This window comes from Castanea sativa, chromosome 4 (assembly GCF_040712315.1).
Source record: "Castanea sativa cultivar Marrone di Chiusa Pesio chromosome 4, ASM4071231v1".
In the NCBI taxonomy this organism is placed as follows: domain Eukaryota; kingdom Viridiplantae; phylum Streptophyta; class Magnoliopsida; order Fagales; family Fagaceae; genus Castanea; species Castanea sativa.
Genome location: NC_134016.1, coordinates 33,714,807 through 33,732,149, shown reverse-complemented (window position 1 = coordinate 33,732,149; position 17,343 = coordinate 33,714,807). Strand labels below are relative to the sequence as shown.

At 38.8% G+C, this 17,343-nt stretch overlaps 1 protein-coding gene across 1 annotated transcript; it reads right to left on the bottom strand.

Moving 5' to 3' along the window:
- Positions 1-4,912: 4,912 nt before the first annotated feature.
- On the bottom strand, positions 4,913-5,917 carry LOC142632753 (flavonol sulfotransferase-like). Its single transcript, XM_075807099.1, has one exon. The coding sequence runs from the start codon at positions 5,915-5,917 to the stop codon at positions 4,913-4,915; it is 1,005 nt and encodes a 334-aa protein (XP_075663214.1).
- Between the last annotated feature and the right edge of the window lie 11,426 nt (positions 5,918-17,343).

Sequence of the window (17,343 nt, the reverse complement as noted above, 5' to 3'; positions counted from 1 at the left end):
CCAGCATCTTTCTAAAGTTGGTGAGTAAGCCGCGTACTAGGATCTGTGCATCGATTGGTTAGTCACGTACTAAGAGTTGTGCATTGAAAATGAGAGATTGTCACTACAAAACAAGTCCAATTATGTATTGGGGTAAGGGTTCAACTGTATGTTGGTATAAGGTACTTGGATTCTTTTATTTGTAACCATTTGTTGTGATAGTAGTGGATCCTCAGGAGTGGTGACCTTAAAATCACTCGATGGGGGTTTTTGCCTTAGAGGTTTTCCCCATTCGTAAACAAATCATCGTGTCAACTTTATTTTCCATTGCACATTAACTTAGTTGGTGATTTTTTTTATGCTACAAAACATTTTGCATGTTAATTGGATTAATTAATTAACTTGGCTAATTAATTAATTAATTAATTTATCACAAGATGTCAATACATTCTTGGCTTATCAATACACACATATCACATCATTTAAAGTATATAAGGTTACAACCTCATTTAAAGTATATAGGGTTTGTAAGGATACCTGATCTCGGATGGAAACTAGCAACCCGTGTACAAATCTAGACATCAGTTGATCTTCAGTCTCCTCTAAATCATTACGATTCGCCAACCTGTCAAACTCTTCCATGTACTCATCAATTGTTCAAGTACCCTGCCTACAATCCTAGTATTGTCTGAACAACTCCTGCTGGTAATCTGGTGGTAAGAACCGATCCGCCATTAATCTCTTTATTCTCCTCCATGATGGTATTGGAAGCTTTCGTTCACGGATATAGTTTAATTGAACATGATCCCACCAGGCAGATGCTCCTCCCTTTAATTTGTAGGCTACCAAACATACTTGTTTGTCATCTATAGTACCCATATAATCGAAATTTTTTTTCACCTCACTAACCCAATCCAGATACTCTTCAATGAAGACATTACCATTAAAGGATGGTAACTCTACTTTCATCCAATAATCCCTCTGCTCCTGATAATCTTGACTGTCATCCTTCACAAGACGACGATGATTCCCAAGGACTTTCTCTACATACTCCTCGTCCTCACTATTCTCTTCGTTGTAGTCTTGCTACCTGTTCTAGTTTGGACCATGATGGGGAGGGCCACGTGCTCAGTTATCATGTCACTCTTCATCATCATGATTAGGGTTTCAGTTAAGCAAGGTTGCAAGTGCTTATTGAATCTGGTCTAGAGTCTGCTAAGTTGAATAACGAAACTGTTGATTTTCATCATGAAAATCAAGGGACTCAGCCCTAGTGAGGACTGGGTTATTGACGTTGTCACCACTGTCAATGTTGTGGTGGTCACCATCTCGCCGGTTAGCCATCTAACCAGGGTAAGTCTAGGCTCTAATACCAACTAATGTTGCGGAACCCTAAAGAAAGCACACACAATACTCTCTTGATGGAAAAGAAACTAAACTGTTAGTTCTTGGTAGTAAACCTCGAATCCACGAGGGGTTTTCCTGAATTCACAAGAGAAGAAAACTGGAATCCACTAGAGAAATAATTTGACAAAAATCTATGTTTATTGATAATATTTTGATTTGCCTCTGACGGCTACAAAACATATCAATATTTAGAAAAACGTCTAAAAACCCTAATTCGCACTAATTACGCAATTAGGTGACAAAATACCGAAATTTACCAAAAGTAGCAAAATTGAGTTAAATGCAGAATCATAAACTACTAACCTTAGGGATTGTCCCAAAATAGACAAGACCTTATTCTGACTTTTAAACTAAAAGTTATTAAGGAAAAACAAATATTACTATAAATTGCAAAAACACTGTTTTTGAGGCGTTAATGAAGGAATTCACCTAAATTTTGGCGACATTCATGGCTAATTAGAATGCCGTTTCCCTTGAACCTACCAAATTTCATGCAATTTCGACACTGTCACCCCGTTGGCCTCTATTGGCACCCCCCTTTGATTTTGCATTGTGACTTCCTACGCCCCCTGTTGCTCTAGGAAGGCATGTGCTATCTGTTCTACATCAGTTACATACTAGTTTATATATATTAATAGGCAAAATTTAGAGAAAATCCAATTATATTTTACAATTGAAGTTCAATTCTTAAATTATTTATTTTTAGAGAGAGTTATATTTCTTAATTTTGAAGTCAAATGTGGGACCATATTATTACTATCTATGCAAGTGAGTTATTGTGTATAAAAATCAAAGAGTCTAGAATTAATGAACATAAATTTTTTTTAAAAAAATGATAATTTACATTTTCTACCTAATAATATTCTTACAAGACTTTTTAAAGAGTTAAAAAAAAAAGAAAAAGAATTACTATTGATAATATTTAAATTATATATGTAAGAATTATACTATGTCTCTTAGTGTATATCTTTCGAGTATATCCATGCATATGCATGGGGTTACAAGTTAGTTTATAATAAAGAGAGAAACACTTACAACTCACAAACACTCACTTTTCACAATTAGAGTCAAAGATGCCGAGATAGTCTAATAGAGAAGAGAGATGAGATGAGATTCATGAAAATGAGGTCAAAGGTTAGAGATCTAATCAAAGAGAGAAATTTGTGATCTACATTGTTATTTGGTTTTGAGATGGGTTGATTTGAGTTGGTGTTTGGTTTTTAGTTGGGTTGATATATGATTAGGGTGTGCAAAAATACATTTTAAGGTAAATTTAACTAGTAAAAAAAGATTATATATATTAAAAAAAAAAATCAAGCCCACAAGTTCAATTGAACCCCTTGAACATAAGGTAGCACTGCCCTTGCGGTGGTTGACACTTTGTTTCAATTTGGAAATATAAATCAAAATTTGATTGTTTACTTATTTATATATGATCATTTTTATGAATATTATGTCATTATTTATAAGTAACACATGCTCTAGAGAACATCATCTTTTATTTCAAAAAGTCGTTTATTTGGGCTATGAAATGTTAAAAAAATATGCCTAAACATTCATAATTTATGTCAATTTCGTTGATATAGTTTGCTTCACTATTTTCTTCACACTTGTTAATGCTTCTAATACATGTCTATAATTTCAAATATTTGTTTTTGACTCTATAGCAACCAAATTTTATCAGCATGCACTTTGTCAATTGATATCTAAAAATATTTGCTTCTTGTATTATTCAAGTGAGATGAAGGCATCAATCATTCATTTTTCAATTTTGTTTGCATGCAACAAGATAAAGACCTCACTTGCTTTGTTGAGGTCATTGTATTTGACTATCGTTAATAAAATATATATATTTAAATGACACTATCCAAAAATGTTTAAAAAAAATTATATTTAAAAAAAAATTGTATGGCATTGAGATTATAATTGTCAATTGAGTTTGAGTTGTGAATTGTAAAAATGGGAACAAACAAGTAAACTAAATAGGTCTGAATTTTATTATTTACAAAAAGATAGCTTTAAAAAATCGGACAAGTCATGGATCAGCTGGGTTGACCCAACTCAACGTAAGATAAAATAAGTCGAGTCACAATCAACCTGTTTCTACTTTGGGTAAAAAAAAAAATCGAGTTCAAGTAGGATATTTTCTTCAACCCGTTGTTTCTTTGCATCTATTTCCTTTTTCTTCATTGTATTTTAGTAGAGATTGAAAGTAAGGATTAATTACTATACTGTTTTACAAGAAGCAAATTGGTTTATTGTATATCTTTGAAAAATGCTTAAAAATGGGTTAGAATGTGATTCTGCCTAATTAATCAAATGTTATGTTGTGGGTTCCAGTTAGCTTAATTAGCAAAGTCTCTAATAGTTGAATAAGAGATCCGAAGTTTAATCTCTGCTTACATAAAAAACCGATTGGTGTTTTGATTTGATGATTAAGAGTTATCATCAGGAATTGATACCATAAGTTGAAACTTCCGAAAAAAAATCAAATTTCATGCTAATGTTTTGTTGCAGAATTTTTTTTTAATTATAAAAAAAGGTGTCTTTATTCTAAACATGATTTTTTTAAAAAAAAAAAATTTATAAATTAAAATCAAATAAAAATGGGTTCGGCGGTGTGGAAACAAATCGCATAAGGCAAGTCCCTTTGCAGTTTATTTTAGAAATATTCAGTTCCCAAATCAAATTTCTCTCTCACATAGCGTTTATTCATTAGCAATCTGATTCTAGAAAGCAGAGTTCATCATTGTACATTTCAAGCATTACCTTTTCAAGTTTTCACAAGTTCGCGCTTTCGGGCCTCCATCCCGTTTTAATAAGAAAAAGTCAGATTTTAGTCCCTCCCAAAGTTTGATCCCATTCCCATTTGAATGCCATATGTCATATTAAATAAAGAATGCAGATTGAATTGAGATCCCAAATTAGCAATTGTTATGGTTTTAGACTCTAGTTGTGTCAGATTTAATCAAATATTTAACCAAATCTTATTATAATTTGTTACACCCCAAATTATAATAAGATTTAAAAGGCTTCAAAAAACTAAGAAGACAATAATGTAGCTGTCGGTAAAATATAAACTCGGTCCCCATTCCTAACCGCAGGAAAAAAAAAAAAAAAGTCTACTTAATAGGAGTGGTTAGATTTGAATCCAAAACACTTGATGCATATGTTTTGCGAGTGGCATTGTGCTTTTCGGATTTATCGAGACCCAGGTGTGGGTAGTTTATCGTCACAGAAATTAAAATGAAAGAAGCACCATAATTATATTAGATCTTTCGCTTATTTGATAAAACAAAACAGGGAGAAAAAAACATTACAAACTCTTTGAACAAGGGATCATAAAAAAATAAAAATAAAAAGTGCACACTCACGTGAACAGGAATCACTGGTAGGTTTATTCCTGCACACCTTATTGACTACTAATTAACAAGAAGTAGTTCCTAGCTAGATGACAATGGAGCAAATGTGCCTACAAGAGTACAAAGTACAAACCTCCCATCTATCTACCAATTCAAACGTTAGATTAGGCATTAAATGTAAAGCCAGAATTTCCTAGTTTTTGCTCTGTTATTTGGTCAAGTCGTGTAGCCATCGTCGGTGTAAGATGATTCTTCCAATCTCCAGTCTCACCTTTTCGGAAAAATAATTTTTTTTCAAACAAGTATCCATGAAGATGTCCACTTTTATTCACCTCTAGTTCGGACAAATTCTGAAAACTACACAGGTCTACAATCTTTTGGACCATTCCTTTTTCTTCTTCCTCCAAAGAGAACGGGTAACCCATAAATTCAGCAATTTTCTTTACATAAAACAATGCTTCTTTTTTTAAATCTTCAAATTTTAAAAATAATATCCTCTCAGGAGATTCTAATCTTGCTTTCCAATACCCTAATACATGATCCCAATATGGTCCATAATAAGTTGGCCCATCACAAAATAACTCAAATGCTTTCTCTAAGTCAACATCTTCGCTGGTTGAGGAATCCACACCCTTCAAACTTGCATTACGAGCAAATTGCCATAGAGATACAAATGTATCCTTAGGATCTCTACATATATAAATTATTTTGCACCCGGAATCTATTATAGATTTTGGCAAGGAAGTGTAGGGAACATGTGTACCTATAAGTGGAGTGTCTTGTTTCCGGTGAAATGAATTGTGGGCAAGAGCACCCTCTAAGGAGAGTACACACTCATGTGGCATTGTTGTGAGCAAGGGGCTTGCAGAAATGTCAAAAGAGGATCTTGTTATGATGGCAAAAGACAATGCTTTAAGCCATGTTGTGCCGGTTTTCGGAAAGCTGCTCAAAATAATGTCGTTGGTTTGTGGCTTGAAATGTTGTTGAGCTGACAAGAGCCCTTCCAAGTAGAAGACAGTGTGCCAAAATCCCTGATAATGGTAGAGTTCATCTGATTTCCATCCTTTTCTTTTTGGGAGGGTTGATATTATCTCGTTGTATAAGTCAAGAGTTTTTAGATCAGACCTGTGGTCTTCTTTCTCATTACTTTTGGAAGAAGATAATTCCATTGTTAGAATATCTTGGAGGAAAACTTTAACTAGGAAACTTAGCGAAATGAAAAAGTGATATGACCGTGAAAAGCAATAATTTTTAATTGCTTAGCAAACCCGCCCCCAAATATATATATATATATATATAATAAGAAATCTATTATAAGCGATTAGTTTTTTTTTTGGGATTGGGAAGTAACAAATTTTGACTTATCTTGGATTATGCTCTCTCACGTGGTGGGCTGGGAATCACTCAAATGGGAAAATTAGCAAATTACTCGCCTTGGATTCTGCTCTCTCACGTGGTATGTTTGACTCATCTTATTGAAATGATGCTTTTTTTATTAAAAAAAAAATAGAGATTTTAATAGAATGCCACATGAAATTGGATATATATATATATATATATATATATATATATATATATATATATATATTTTTTGATGATGTCAAAAATCATCAGTGAGCCAAATAGTCCTCACGTGCCCTTGGTAACCTGTGCAACACAAATAAAGAAAAAACCTTGCAGAAAGTACCGGTGTAGTACCAACCAAAAACCCTCTGAAGGTTAAGTTAAAAAAGAGAATTTTCTATCGTTCAGGAGTGTTAGAGCTAGGGTATAATTATGCGTACCTCGATTTATGAGGGCTTTGATGTTTTTATAGTAGTGTAGAGCTGACTTCCGTTTCTTGACGGAGAAGGTATTTCCTTGTAGAGAAGATCCTCTTCAGTGCTTATAAATCATGAGATTCTTTCCTTGTAGGGATTTCTCTGATTAAGGTTGAGCGTAGAATGCAAGACATTTTCATATTAGGTTCTTTGGAGACTACTTAGGCCACGTAGATGCCACGTGACTTTGCCACTTGTCTCCTTTGAGTCTGTCCACCTTAAAAAGTCTGTTTGTCTCCTTTGAGTCGGTCCACCTTAAAGAGTTCATCCGTCTCTCTGCCGTTTCGTCCAAGACATGATTCCATCTACCAGTTCTTTGACTGTTAGACTATCTAGACCATCTCTTTTGGCAACACTGTCGCTTATGACTAACTCTATTAATTGGATCCGTCTGCTTTGGGATTTATTTCTATTAGCTGCCCCCTCACTTCATGGGTCCATTGCTTGGTATCCCAGATGGACACACGGGGTGACGGTTTCACCTAGTTCTAGGGAGTTGTGTTTTGATTGGCAAGGTAGTTGAAAGTCATAAATGCTGAAGGGACATGTGGCACAATTTCAGTGGTGGCTACTCGGATAGAAGCGTCGCTTCGTCTTCTACATCGTTTCTTCTCTCTCTCTCTCTCTCTCTCTCTCTCTCTCTCTCTCTCTATATATATATCTATATATATATATGTTGCCTCTCTCATCAATTTCTACTTTTCGCAACCATTTTCCAGTATCCAAGCGCCACCATCTACAAGAATCTATCACTCCATCACCTCAGCGCATCCGTTCACCACACCATTTCTGTCTCTTTTCTATATTGCACACCTGTAAGTGCTCTCCTTCCTATACATATATTTTTTATTTTATTTCCTTCTTTCATTTAAGTATTACATGTTCGTCGCGTATACAGACCTGTAGAGTCTTAGGAGTTTATCCATCACTTGTAGGTGTAATAGATGTCTAGTGAAGCGTCGAGTGAACAATCGTGTGTCCGCGAAGGAGCGAGCTACGATGAGGTGTATGTCAGGTCAAGGCGACTCTGGCGCCTCTTATCCTGAAAGGGTTCCGTCTGCCAACTCACCTTCTGAGGAGGAGGATGAGGATTCAAACGTGGACGTGTCAGAGAGTGATAGAGACGAAGACTCAGATGGCAAGGAGAGCTTTGAATCTCCTATTAGAACTGTCATTGGCCTTGACGGCCTTAGGAATTTTGTTTTTTCCCCCCTTGTGGATGGTCAATGGTTTTAACTCGACCATTCAAAGAAAACACTTCAACATCTTAAGGGAGAGGTATCAGATTCTCGTCTTCATCCCCATCCGTCTGCCTTTTAAGTTTAAAAAGTGCTACTACTGTGGTGCTGATGATGTCAGGGTGTACGAGCAAATGATCAAGGTAGGATTTAGACTGCCTTTGAGTGCTCTCCACCGTCGCTTAGTCCAATACCTAGGACTAGTCATCACTGAGATTGCTCTAAATGCTTAGAAAATATTCCTTGGTTCAAAGGTGTTATACGGGTTTTTGAGTAAAGGGAGACGTTGCCTAACCGTGGAGGATTTCTTTCATTGTAACCATCCTACTGAGATTGTCAAGTCTAAGGGCATTTATAGCTTCCTGCTAAGGAAACTGGCGCTCAGGCTAGTGTACGAGACCCCCAACTCTATCCGGAACTGAAAGAACCGGTATTTCTTCATCCAGAGAGACAACTGGGTATGCCACCCTAATGAACGGGAGGACATGCCCCTTGTTGATAGAACTTAGGGAATAATGCCCCTGTTTGGTAGGTATCCGTTTACTTAATTTGCTCGTTTATTTATTTTGTCTATTTTACTTGTTTGTCTAACCATCTCTTGTTGCATTTCATGGTTGTCCTGAGGTTGACCTTGAATAGCAGAGCTTCTTAGAGAAGATCTTCAGTATTTCACTAAAAGAGAGGACGTGGAAGAAGCTCGTCACCTTGGACACCCTACACTGGTACTGTGAGGGTCCCGAGCCTACAGACACTGCCTATTATTACGACACACTCGTAAGCCAACATGAGTCCGTCACTTATTCCTTACTTTTTTAGTTCCTTAGTAATTTCTGTCTAACTCTTTCTTCCTATCCCCTTTGGCACAAAAATGGAAGACGGTAAGAGGAGGGCTTTCATTCATTAACAAGCTACCGCGCATGTGAAGAAATGGCAGGAGGAGGGCGTGCCCCCTACTGAAGGGACGAACCCAGCTAAGCCGTTCATCAAGAGGAAGACGATGGACAAGGTTGACCATCCTATGAAGAAGCCAAAAGAGGTAATTCCTACAAATGTCGGGGAGATGCCTCCGGCCACCAAACTGCCTCCTCTGCCCCATCATGGTACTGGGAAAGGTTTGATAATGGCCAAAGGTCCCGTCATTGAGCAGCGCCCCCACTCCTCCGTGAGGACTCGCAATATGCCATCAGGAAACTCTCGTCCATCATCAAGGATGATGATTATGAAGACTTGGGAAACCATGCAACTGAGGCCATAGGGGAGACTATCCTTTTCAACTTGGCTCAGGTGTGCAACTATCCTTTTTCCCTTCCGTTTCTTAATTACCCTTATCTTCTAACCTTGATTTGACTCCTGTAGGGGGTGATGATGATAAAGGGCTTGATGGACCGTTGCATGGCCCAAGAAAAGTTGGTTAACTGTCTGAAGAAGAAGGCTAAGGTTGCAGAGACGGGGCTAAATGAGCTTAAGGCCTGGAGTAAGGTGTAGATCAAGAAGCTAGACACGACGAAGAAGGCCCTGGAGGAGTCAAAGAGTCATGCCGAGGCGCTGAAAAAGGTGCTCAAGGACAATGAGGGGGAGATCTCCTCATTAAGGAAGCAAGTCCATCGAGCTAAGGAGGACAGGAAAACGGAGTTTCGCAACTCTGACGATTTCCTTGAGGAGCTCGGTGGCTACTATGCTAACGGCTTTCATGAGTGCCTCGGTTAGGTCAAGGCTTTCTTTTCCAACTTGGACGTGTCTCAGGCCTCCTTAGAAGTCGTGGCCCAGACCCTAGCCAGATTCGTCGAGCCTGAGGGTACCGATGAGCTATTTGAGGCTAACCCCATTCTCGACGCTTAAGGTGATGGAGGAGCCGCTGCACGGGATGGACAGGTTAAATCTATTGAGGATGAGAATCGTTCTATTGAAGAGGCCAAGCCAACTGATCACGAGAAGGTTGTGGATGAGGATGCCCCCGTCGACCAGCTTAGCTTTTGAAACTTATCATTATGTCTTGTTTTTCTTTACCCTTTTTTTTTTGTCTACTTCTATTGTAGAAACCTTGGGAGAAAAATATTTCTATGTAATTTTTTAACGTTGCCCACTGTTATTGGGCTTTGGATGTAAACATTTTGCCTTCCATGGGCTTTTATCTATTATCTTTTTTCATATCCGTCACTTGCATTTTCACTTGTTGTTTGAACATGCCTTTGCCATTATATTTCATTGGATTTTTTAGTCGATGTTAAAATCAGGTGGGATCAAATATACCTGTCCACTCCCCTTTGGGGTCTGACCTGTGTAGTACAATTTTTATTCGTCTATTCTTTGGACTTACGAATGTTGGGTTTGGACCCTTTTAGCAACCTTTGGATATTGGTTCATGTCCGTCCATTGGGGGGACTTATAACATGAGTTGGGGTCCGTTCATCCTATAGACTTAATAAATTTTTGGATACCAATTGTATTCATCCATTCTACGGACCTAACAATTTATGGATACTAGTTGTATTCGTCCGTTTTATGGACTCAGTTGTATCCGTTGATTCTACGGACTTAACAATTTATGGATTCTGGTTGTATTCGTCCGTTCTATGGACTTAACAATTTTTGGATACTAGTTGTATCTGTCCATTATACGGACTTAACAAATTATGGATACTAGTTGTATCTGTCCGTTCTATAGACATGGTAAATTTTGGATATTAGTTGTACCTATCCATTTTATGGACTTAACAAATTTTGGACACTAGTTGTATCCATCCGTTCTACGAACTTCAGAAATCATGGATATTGGTTGTATCCGTCCGTTCCAAGGATGCTAGTTTGTACCCATCTTTGTGGACCTTGTAGATGGTCGAAAACGTAGTAAAGATATTTGCACAAAAAATGTAGTAAAGATATTTGCGCAAATTTCTACTGAATAACTCCTCTTATTATATGATAAATGCATAAAACAAAAACGCTCGTTAGGCTAAATAAGCAACTTCTTATAAGAAAACGACATAAAAGTAGACTGGATTGAAGAAGTATAGTTTAGGATAGTTGTCCTACTGATAATACTTCTTTAGATGTTCTATATTCCACGGATGGTGTAGCTTTTCCCGTCGAGTGTCTCCAGGTGGTAGGTTTCTTTCCTCTACCATGAAGTGATTCTGTAGGGTCCTTCCCAATTAGGTCCTAACTTTCCTTAGGAGGGATCTCTTGTGGTGCCCGTCACCTTCCTTAGGACCAGATCTCCAACTTGAAAGTCCCTGTGTTTGACCCTAGAATTGTAGTGCTTGGCCATGAGGTCCTAGTATCATGCTAGCCTTTGCTCAACTATCGCTCTGACTTCGTCTACTCGGTCTAGCTGCAGGCGCATGGCTTCATCATTCCTACTCTCATCATGATTCTCTACTCTGAAGCTTGTGAGCTCGACCTCAGTAGGGATAACAACCTCACTCCCGTATGCTAGTCGGAAAGGCGTTTCCCTCATTGGTGTCCTTGTTGTCATCCTGTATGCCCATAGTACACTTGGTAGCTCGTCTGGCCATATACCCTTTGCCCCCTTAAGCCGAGTCTTGATGATTTTGAGCAAGGATTGATTCGTGACCTCAACTTGTCTATTGGCTTGAGAGTATGCAGGTGAGGAGTAATGATTCTTGATTCCCGACAGTGAGCAGAAGTCCTTAAATGATTCGTTGTCGAACCAGTGCTCGCTTTTCGAGACTAAGACTCTGGGGATTCCATACCTGCAGATAATGTTTCTCCAGACGAAGCTACGTACATTTTTCTCCATAATGGTGGCTAGTGCTTTGGCTTCCACCCATTTGGTGAAGCAATCAATATCGACCACTAGGAACTTTAGCTGTATTATTGCAGTTGGGAATAGGCTCATGATATCCAACCCCCATTGAGTAAAAGGCCATGGGGCTGTTATTGGGATGAGCTCTTCTGTTAGCTGTCTAATGATGTTGCTAAACCTTTGACACTTGTTGCAGGTTTTGATATAAGCTTGGGCATCCTTCTGCATGGTAGGCCAATAATATCTTGCTTGAATCAACTTGTGTACTAACTACCGTGATCCTGAATGGTTCCCACAGATTCCTTCATGAACTTCTCTCATAACATAATCTGCTTCCTTAGTGGTTAGCCATCTTAGGTACAGTCGAGAGAATCCTCTCTTATACAAGATGTATTTTATCAGGACAAACCGTGCCGCCTTGACCTTCAACTTCCTCGCGGCTTCTTTACCATCGCGTATCATGCCGTTTCTCAAGTATGAAACAATTGGCGTGGTCCAACTGTCTTCTGAGCCTATTTTCTACACACCCACGCCATCTATCAATGGCAAAAGGTGAACAAACAAAAATACCTTACTGGAGATGAGCATGTGTTCCGCTGATGAGGCCTTGGCGAGATGGTCTACTTGCTTATTCTTTTCCCTAAGGATTTGAACAAACTTGGCTTGAAGGTCGCCTACCCGCATTTTTACTTACTCCAGATATTTCTTTATTCGCTCACCTTTGTATTCTTAGTCACTGATCACCTGACTTGTGATCACCTAAGAATCGCTATAAACAATCATACTTGTGGCTTTTTTTTGCTTTGGCAAGATCTAGTCTTGCCACTAAAGCTTCATGCTTCGCCTCATTGTTGGTCATAGGAAAGTTGAGACAAACCATGCACTCTATCTTGTCCCCTTCTAGAGAGTGGATCACTATTCCTACTCTGCCAGCCTGCTTGTTGGATGATCCGTCCATATGGATACTCCATTAAGGATGCTCTTCTGCCCCCTGGCCTTTTACATTGGTGAATTTGACATGAAGTCAACAACCACCTGTCCCTTTAATGTAATGCGCGAGCAGTATTGTATGTCGAATTTGCTTAACTCGATTGCCTATAGCTCCATCCGTCCAACGGCTTCAGGATTACTCATCGCTCTCCGTAAGGGCTTGTCTGTCAGAACAACCACTATATGGGACTGGAAATAAGGTTTAAGTTTGCGAGCTAGGGTGACTAGGGCGAAGGCTAGCTTTTTCATTGGGGGGTACCTAGTGTAGTACACGGGCTTCTGCACCTTTTCTTCTTCTCTAACTAGGTTGCACTGACCGCAGTTAGGGAGATAGCCAGGTAGAGAAACAGCTCCTCCCCAGGTTTGGAAAGGCTTAGCAATGGCGAGGAAGAGAGGTGTGCTTTCAAGTCCTCGAATGCTTGTTGACATTCGGCCGTCCACTCGATGGATTTCTTCAATGTATGGAATAAAGATAGGCATTTGTCCGTTGCCCTTGACACGAACCTGTTTAACGCCGCTACCTTACCGTTGAGGCTTTGCACTTCTTTTACGTTCCTTGGTGGTGCCATCTCCATTATTGCCTGGATCTTGTCTGGGTTGACTTCAATGCCTCTTTGAGATACCATGAACCCTAGGAATTTTCAGTCCGTTACCCTAAATGCGCATTTGCTTGGGTTAAGCTTCATGTAATAAGAGCGGAGTGTATCAAAGGTCTTCTTGAGGTCTTCCAAATGCTAATCTTCCTGTCGACTTTTTACTAGCATGTCATTTATGTAGACTTGTACATTCCTTCCAACTTAATGTGCAAACATCTTGTTCATGAGCTTTTGATACATTGCCCCTGCGTTTTTGAGACCGAATGACATTACTTTGTAACAGAAAAGGCCTTGGCTGGTTACGAAAGAAGTTTTCTCCTAATCAGCCTTGTCCAGTCTGATTTGGTTGTAACAAGAAAAAACATCCATGAAGCTCAACAACCGGTGTCTCGTTGTTGAGTCCACCAGGACGTCGACCCGCGAGAGTGAGTAGCTATCTTTGGGGAATGCTTTATTCAAGTCCGTGAAGTTTACACACATTCTCTACTTTCCATTGGCTTTCTTGACCATCACTACATTGGCTAGCTAGTCGGGGTAGTATACCTCCCTTATGAATTATGCCACCTACAATTTGCGAACTTCTTCCGCTATAGCCTTATGTCGCTTCTGGGCAAACACTCTTTTCTTCTGATGGGTAGGGGGAAAAGAGGGTGATACGTTCAACCTATGAACCATGACTAAGGGGTCGATCCCGGGCATGTCTTCATGGCTTTAGGCATAGACATCCTGGTTCTCTCTAAAAAATGTTGTGATTTCTTGGCGAATCGGCATACTGGCGAGGGTGCTGATCTTGGTCGTCCACTTAGGTCTGGAGTTATCGAGAAGTATCTCCTCCAACCCTTCAACGGGTTCTGCAACCGTCCATTGCTCTTTTATGCTCATTGTCTGCAAGTGGTCTTCCATCTCCAACATCGCTATGTAGCACTCCCGTGCTGCCACTTAGTCTCCACGTACCTCTCTTACACCATACTCGGTGGGAAACTTGATCATGAGGTGATAGGTTAGAGTTACAACCTTCCACGAATTGAGGGTAGGTTAGCCCAGTATGGAATTATAGGTAGATAAGCAGTCGACGACAAGGAAAGTAACATCCTTAGTGATCTGTTGAGGGTAATCCCCGACCATCACAAGTAATGTAATTGCCTCGATGGGGTACACTTTCATTCCTCTAAACCCAACGAGTGGTGCATTGGTCGTTATGAGTTGTTCTTTCTCTATTCTCATCTGCTGAAATGCCAGGTAATAGAGGATATCAGCAGAGCTTCCATTGTCCACTAGGACCCGATGGGTGTTTTAGTCTCCCATTCGTATGTTGATAACTAGAACATCTTCGTGGGGTGGTGGAGACGTCGAGCATTTTCCTCCAAGAACCCAACTATGGGGTTGTCCATCTGTGTCATCTTTGGGACAAATCCTGTCAGCTGGACATTTTGAACCATCTTGAGATAGGTTTTTCATACCTTCCTGGTTGAGCCAGCTGCTATGGAGCCCCCTATTATCATCTTGATGTCTCCCAAGTGCGGCCTGGGACGCTTGTCATTCCATTTGCTGACTTGCTGCTCTTGTGGTGGGTCGTTATTCGTTCTATCTTTGCTAACAAAGTGTTGTAGCTTTCCTTGTCTAATGAGGGTCTTGATCAGCTGCTTTAGGTCGTAGCATTCAGATGTGCCATGACCGTGATCATGATGAAAATGGCAGTACTTGTCTCTAGACCTTTTGTTTGGATCTCCCTTTAACTTGCCCGGCCATGTCAAGGTTGTATCATCCTTGATCTGCATCAGAACCTAATAGATTGGGGTAGTCAGCGGGGTGAAATTTGAAAACCTTCCAGTGGGTGGCTTGGAATGTCCATCCTCATGTCAATCTCCTGTTCTAGTGGTCTTCCGTCCTCTCTCTTGCTACGCATCTTCCTGCCTGTCCCTCTTCTTGGGCTTTTCCTCTCGAGCTAGCAGTGCATCTTCCGTGTTCATGTACTTAGTGGCCCGATAAAACACGTCTGATAGGGTCTTTGGGTTGTTTTTGTTTAAGGAGAATAGAAACTTCCCCTTCCGCAAGCCATTGGTGAATGCAGCAACCAGTATCTTGTCATCTGCTTCATCTATCGAAAATGCTTCTTTGTTGAACCGTGTTATGTATAACCTCAGTGTCTCATCCACCCACTGCTTGATACTCATCAGGCATGCAGTGGATTTTTTGTACCTATGCTCCCTAATGAAGTGCGAAGCAAATTGTGCGCTTAGCTCCTTGAAGGTGCTGATAGAGTTAAGCGTCAATCTGCGAAGCCATACCCTTGCGGGTCCTTTCAGCGTAGTTGGGAATGTTTAGCATATGATCTCGTCCGGGACCCCTTGTAAGTGCATGAGAGTGTTGAATGATTCCAAGTGATCCAACGGATTCTTAGACCCGTCATAGGGTTCTATTTGCGGCATCCAGAACTTTGCGGGGAGGGGGAAGGAAGTGACGAGCGCTGTGAAGGGCGAATCCGTCCGATGGACCAGTTCGTCGAGGTCATTCGACACCCGTCCCTTATAGGCATTCATGTAACAACCGTCTCACTTAAATTTAATTTAATTGCTTCTAGAGTGGAGTTGATGAATTATTTAATTTATTTTGGAGGTGATATTATTTTATATTATGATATTCTACACACAAAAAAAGGTAACGTGAATAGTTATTTTGTGTGGATTATTTATATTTAACTTTTAGTCTCCTTATTGTTTAAGGAAAAGGATAAGAGGTTAAAACCAATTGGGAATAGGAGTTTGAGTGTTATTGGAATTCTTTAGAGTCCTAACCAATCTAAACAACCTTAATATATGAGTTTTAAATTTCAGCCTAAGTGGAAACAGTTTTAACGTGTAAGTAAGTTAGGGTTAAGGCTTCTTGCTGAAAGATGAAGAGAGAAACTGTGAGATTACAGAAGAAAAAAAAAAATATTTTCTGCATCCGTGTGTTCAGGTATGCCTCTCTCACAAAGATCTATGGGATAATCTATAAAGCTAGTGTAGTATATTAGTCTTGAATTAACTTTTACATACGGACTCATGACTTAAGCTTTTAGGGGATTTGTTATTTGGGATTTACGTAGCTTAATTACTAGTGGTGCTAACTTATTGAACCTGGTAATTGATAGCATGATTTCTAGTTCCTAAATTTTTGTCAATACATGCTATAGAATACTAAGTCCTACGGTTAGAGATTTTATGGATGCTATATATTTATTTTGGGTTAATATGATCTACAAGCATGTGATTATTTGGAAGCCAACTTGTACTGGGAGAATTAAATAACATAGAGATCTACATATTTGGCTCATTAGAATTGTTTACTAGGTATTGATTATGGAGTACTTGATAAAGCAATTGAGTACTAAATTAGCTATGGTTTCAGAATAAGTAGTGAGATACGAATTTTAAGAGTGAAATTTATATTTTTATTGCTGCCTTAGTGTATCCATTCTTATTGAGTCGTCTTGTCCTTATTTAGATTCTAGTTGATATTGATTCAGACAGTTGAGGTGAAGCTTGGTTTAACAACTAGAGGTAAGTGGACTTCAGAACATGACATCTCTCAAGACGTGTATATTTATATATATCTTTTGGTAAAAATATATTTATATATACATAATTGCAAAAGTGAAGTTTCCAAAAACTTATACCATTATCAATGCCTTGTACATACTTGATTTTAGTATTTATTGTATATTATTATGAAACTGTATATGTCAAGAATCACTCAAAACTATATTTATTTTGAGAAAGTATTTGTTATATGATATATAATTAGTATTGGCAATATTATAATAAAGTAAGAATGTTTTCAAACAGTTAGCTAGACAGTCTGCAACCTTTGCCAACACAGGGTTAAGTGTTAGTCTTCGGCCGAAGTAGTGTTATAGTGGTGTGGTGCAGTGTTATCATTTGCTCTTTGGAGCCAATGTTTCCTTTTTGAGGTTAGTGTTATTGTGCCCCATAGGAATCACCCACTGAGTGTTTAGTAGCTTATGTCTTTATCTGAATAATGTTTTTCATATCAAACTACTGTTTTATTGTTACTGAACTTTATAAGTGGAAAAATTCTTTATTGTCATAATATATTGTTTCTAAATATTTAGTGCATATTTGCCAATTAAGGTGGTAATTATTTTATTTACTGATTTCAGTGTTATAATAAAATTTTTTACTC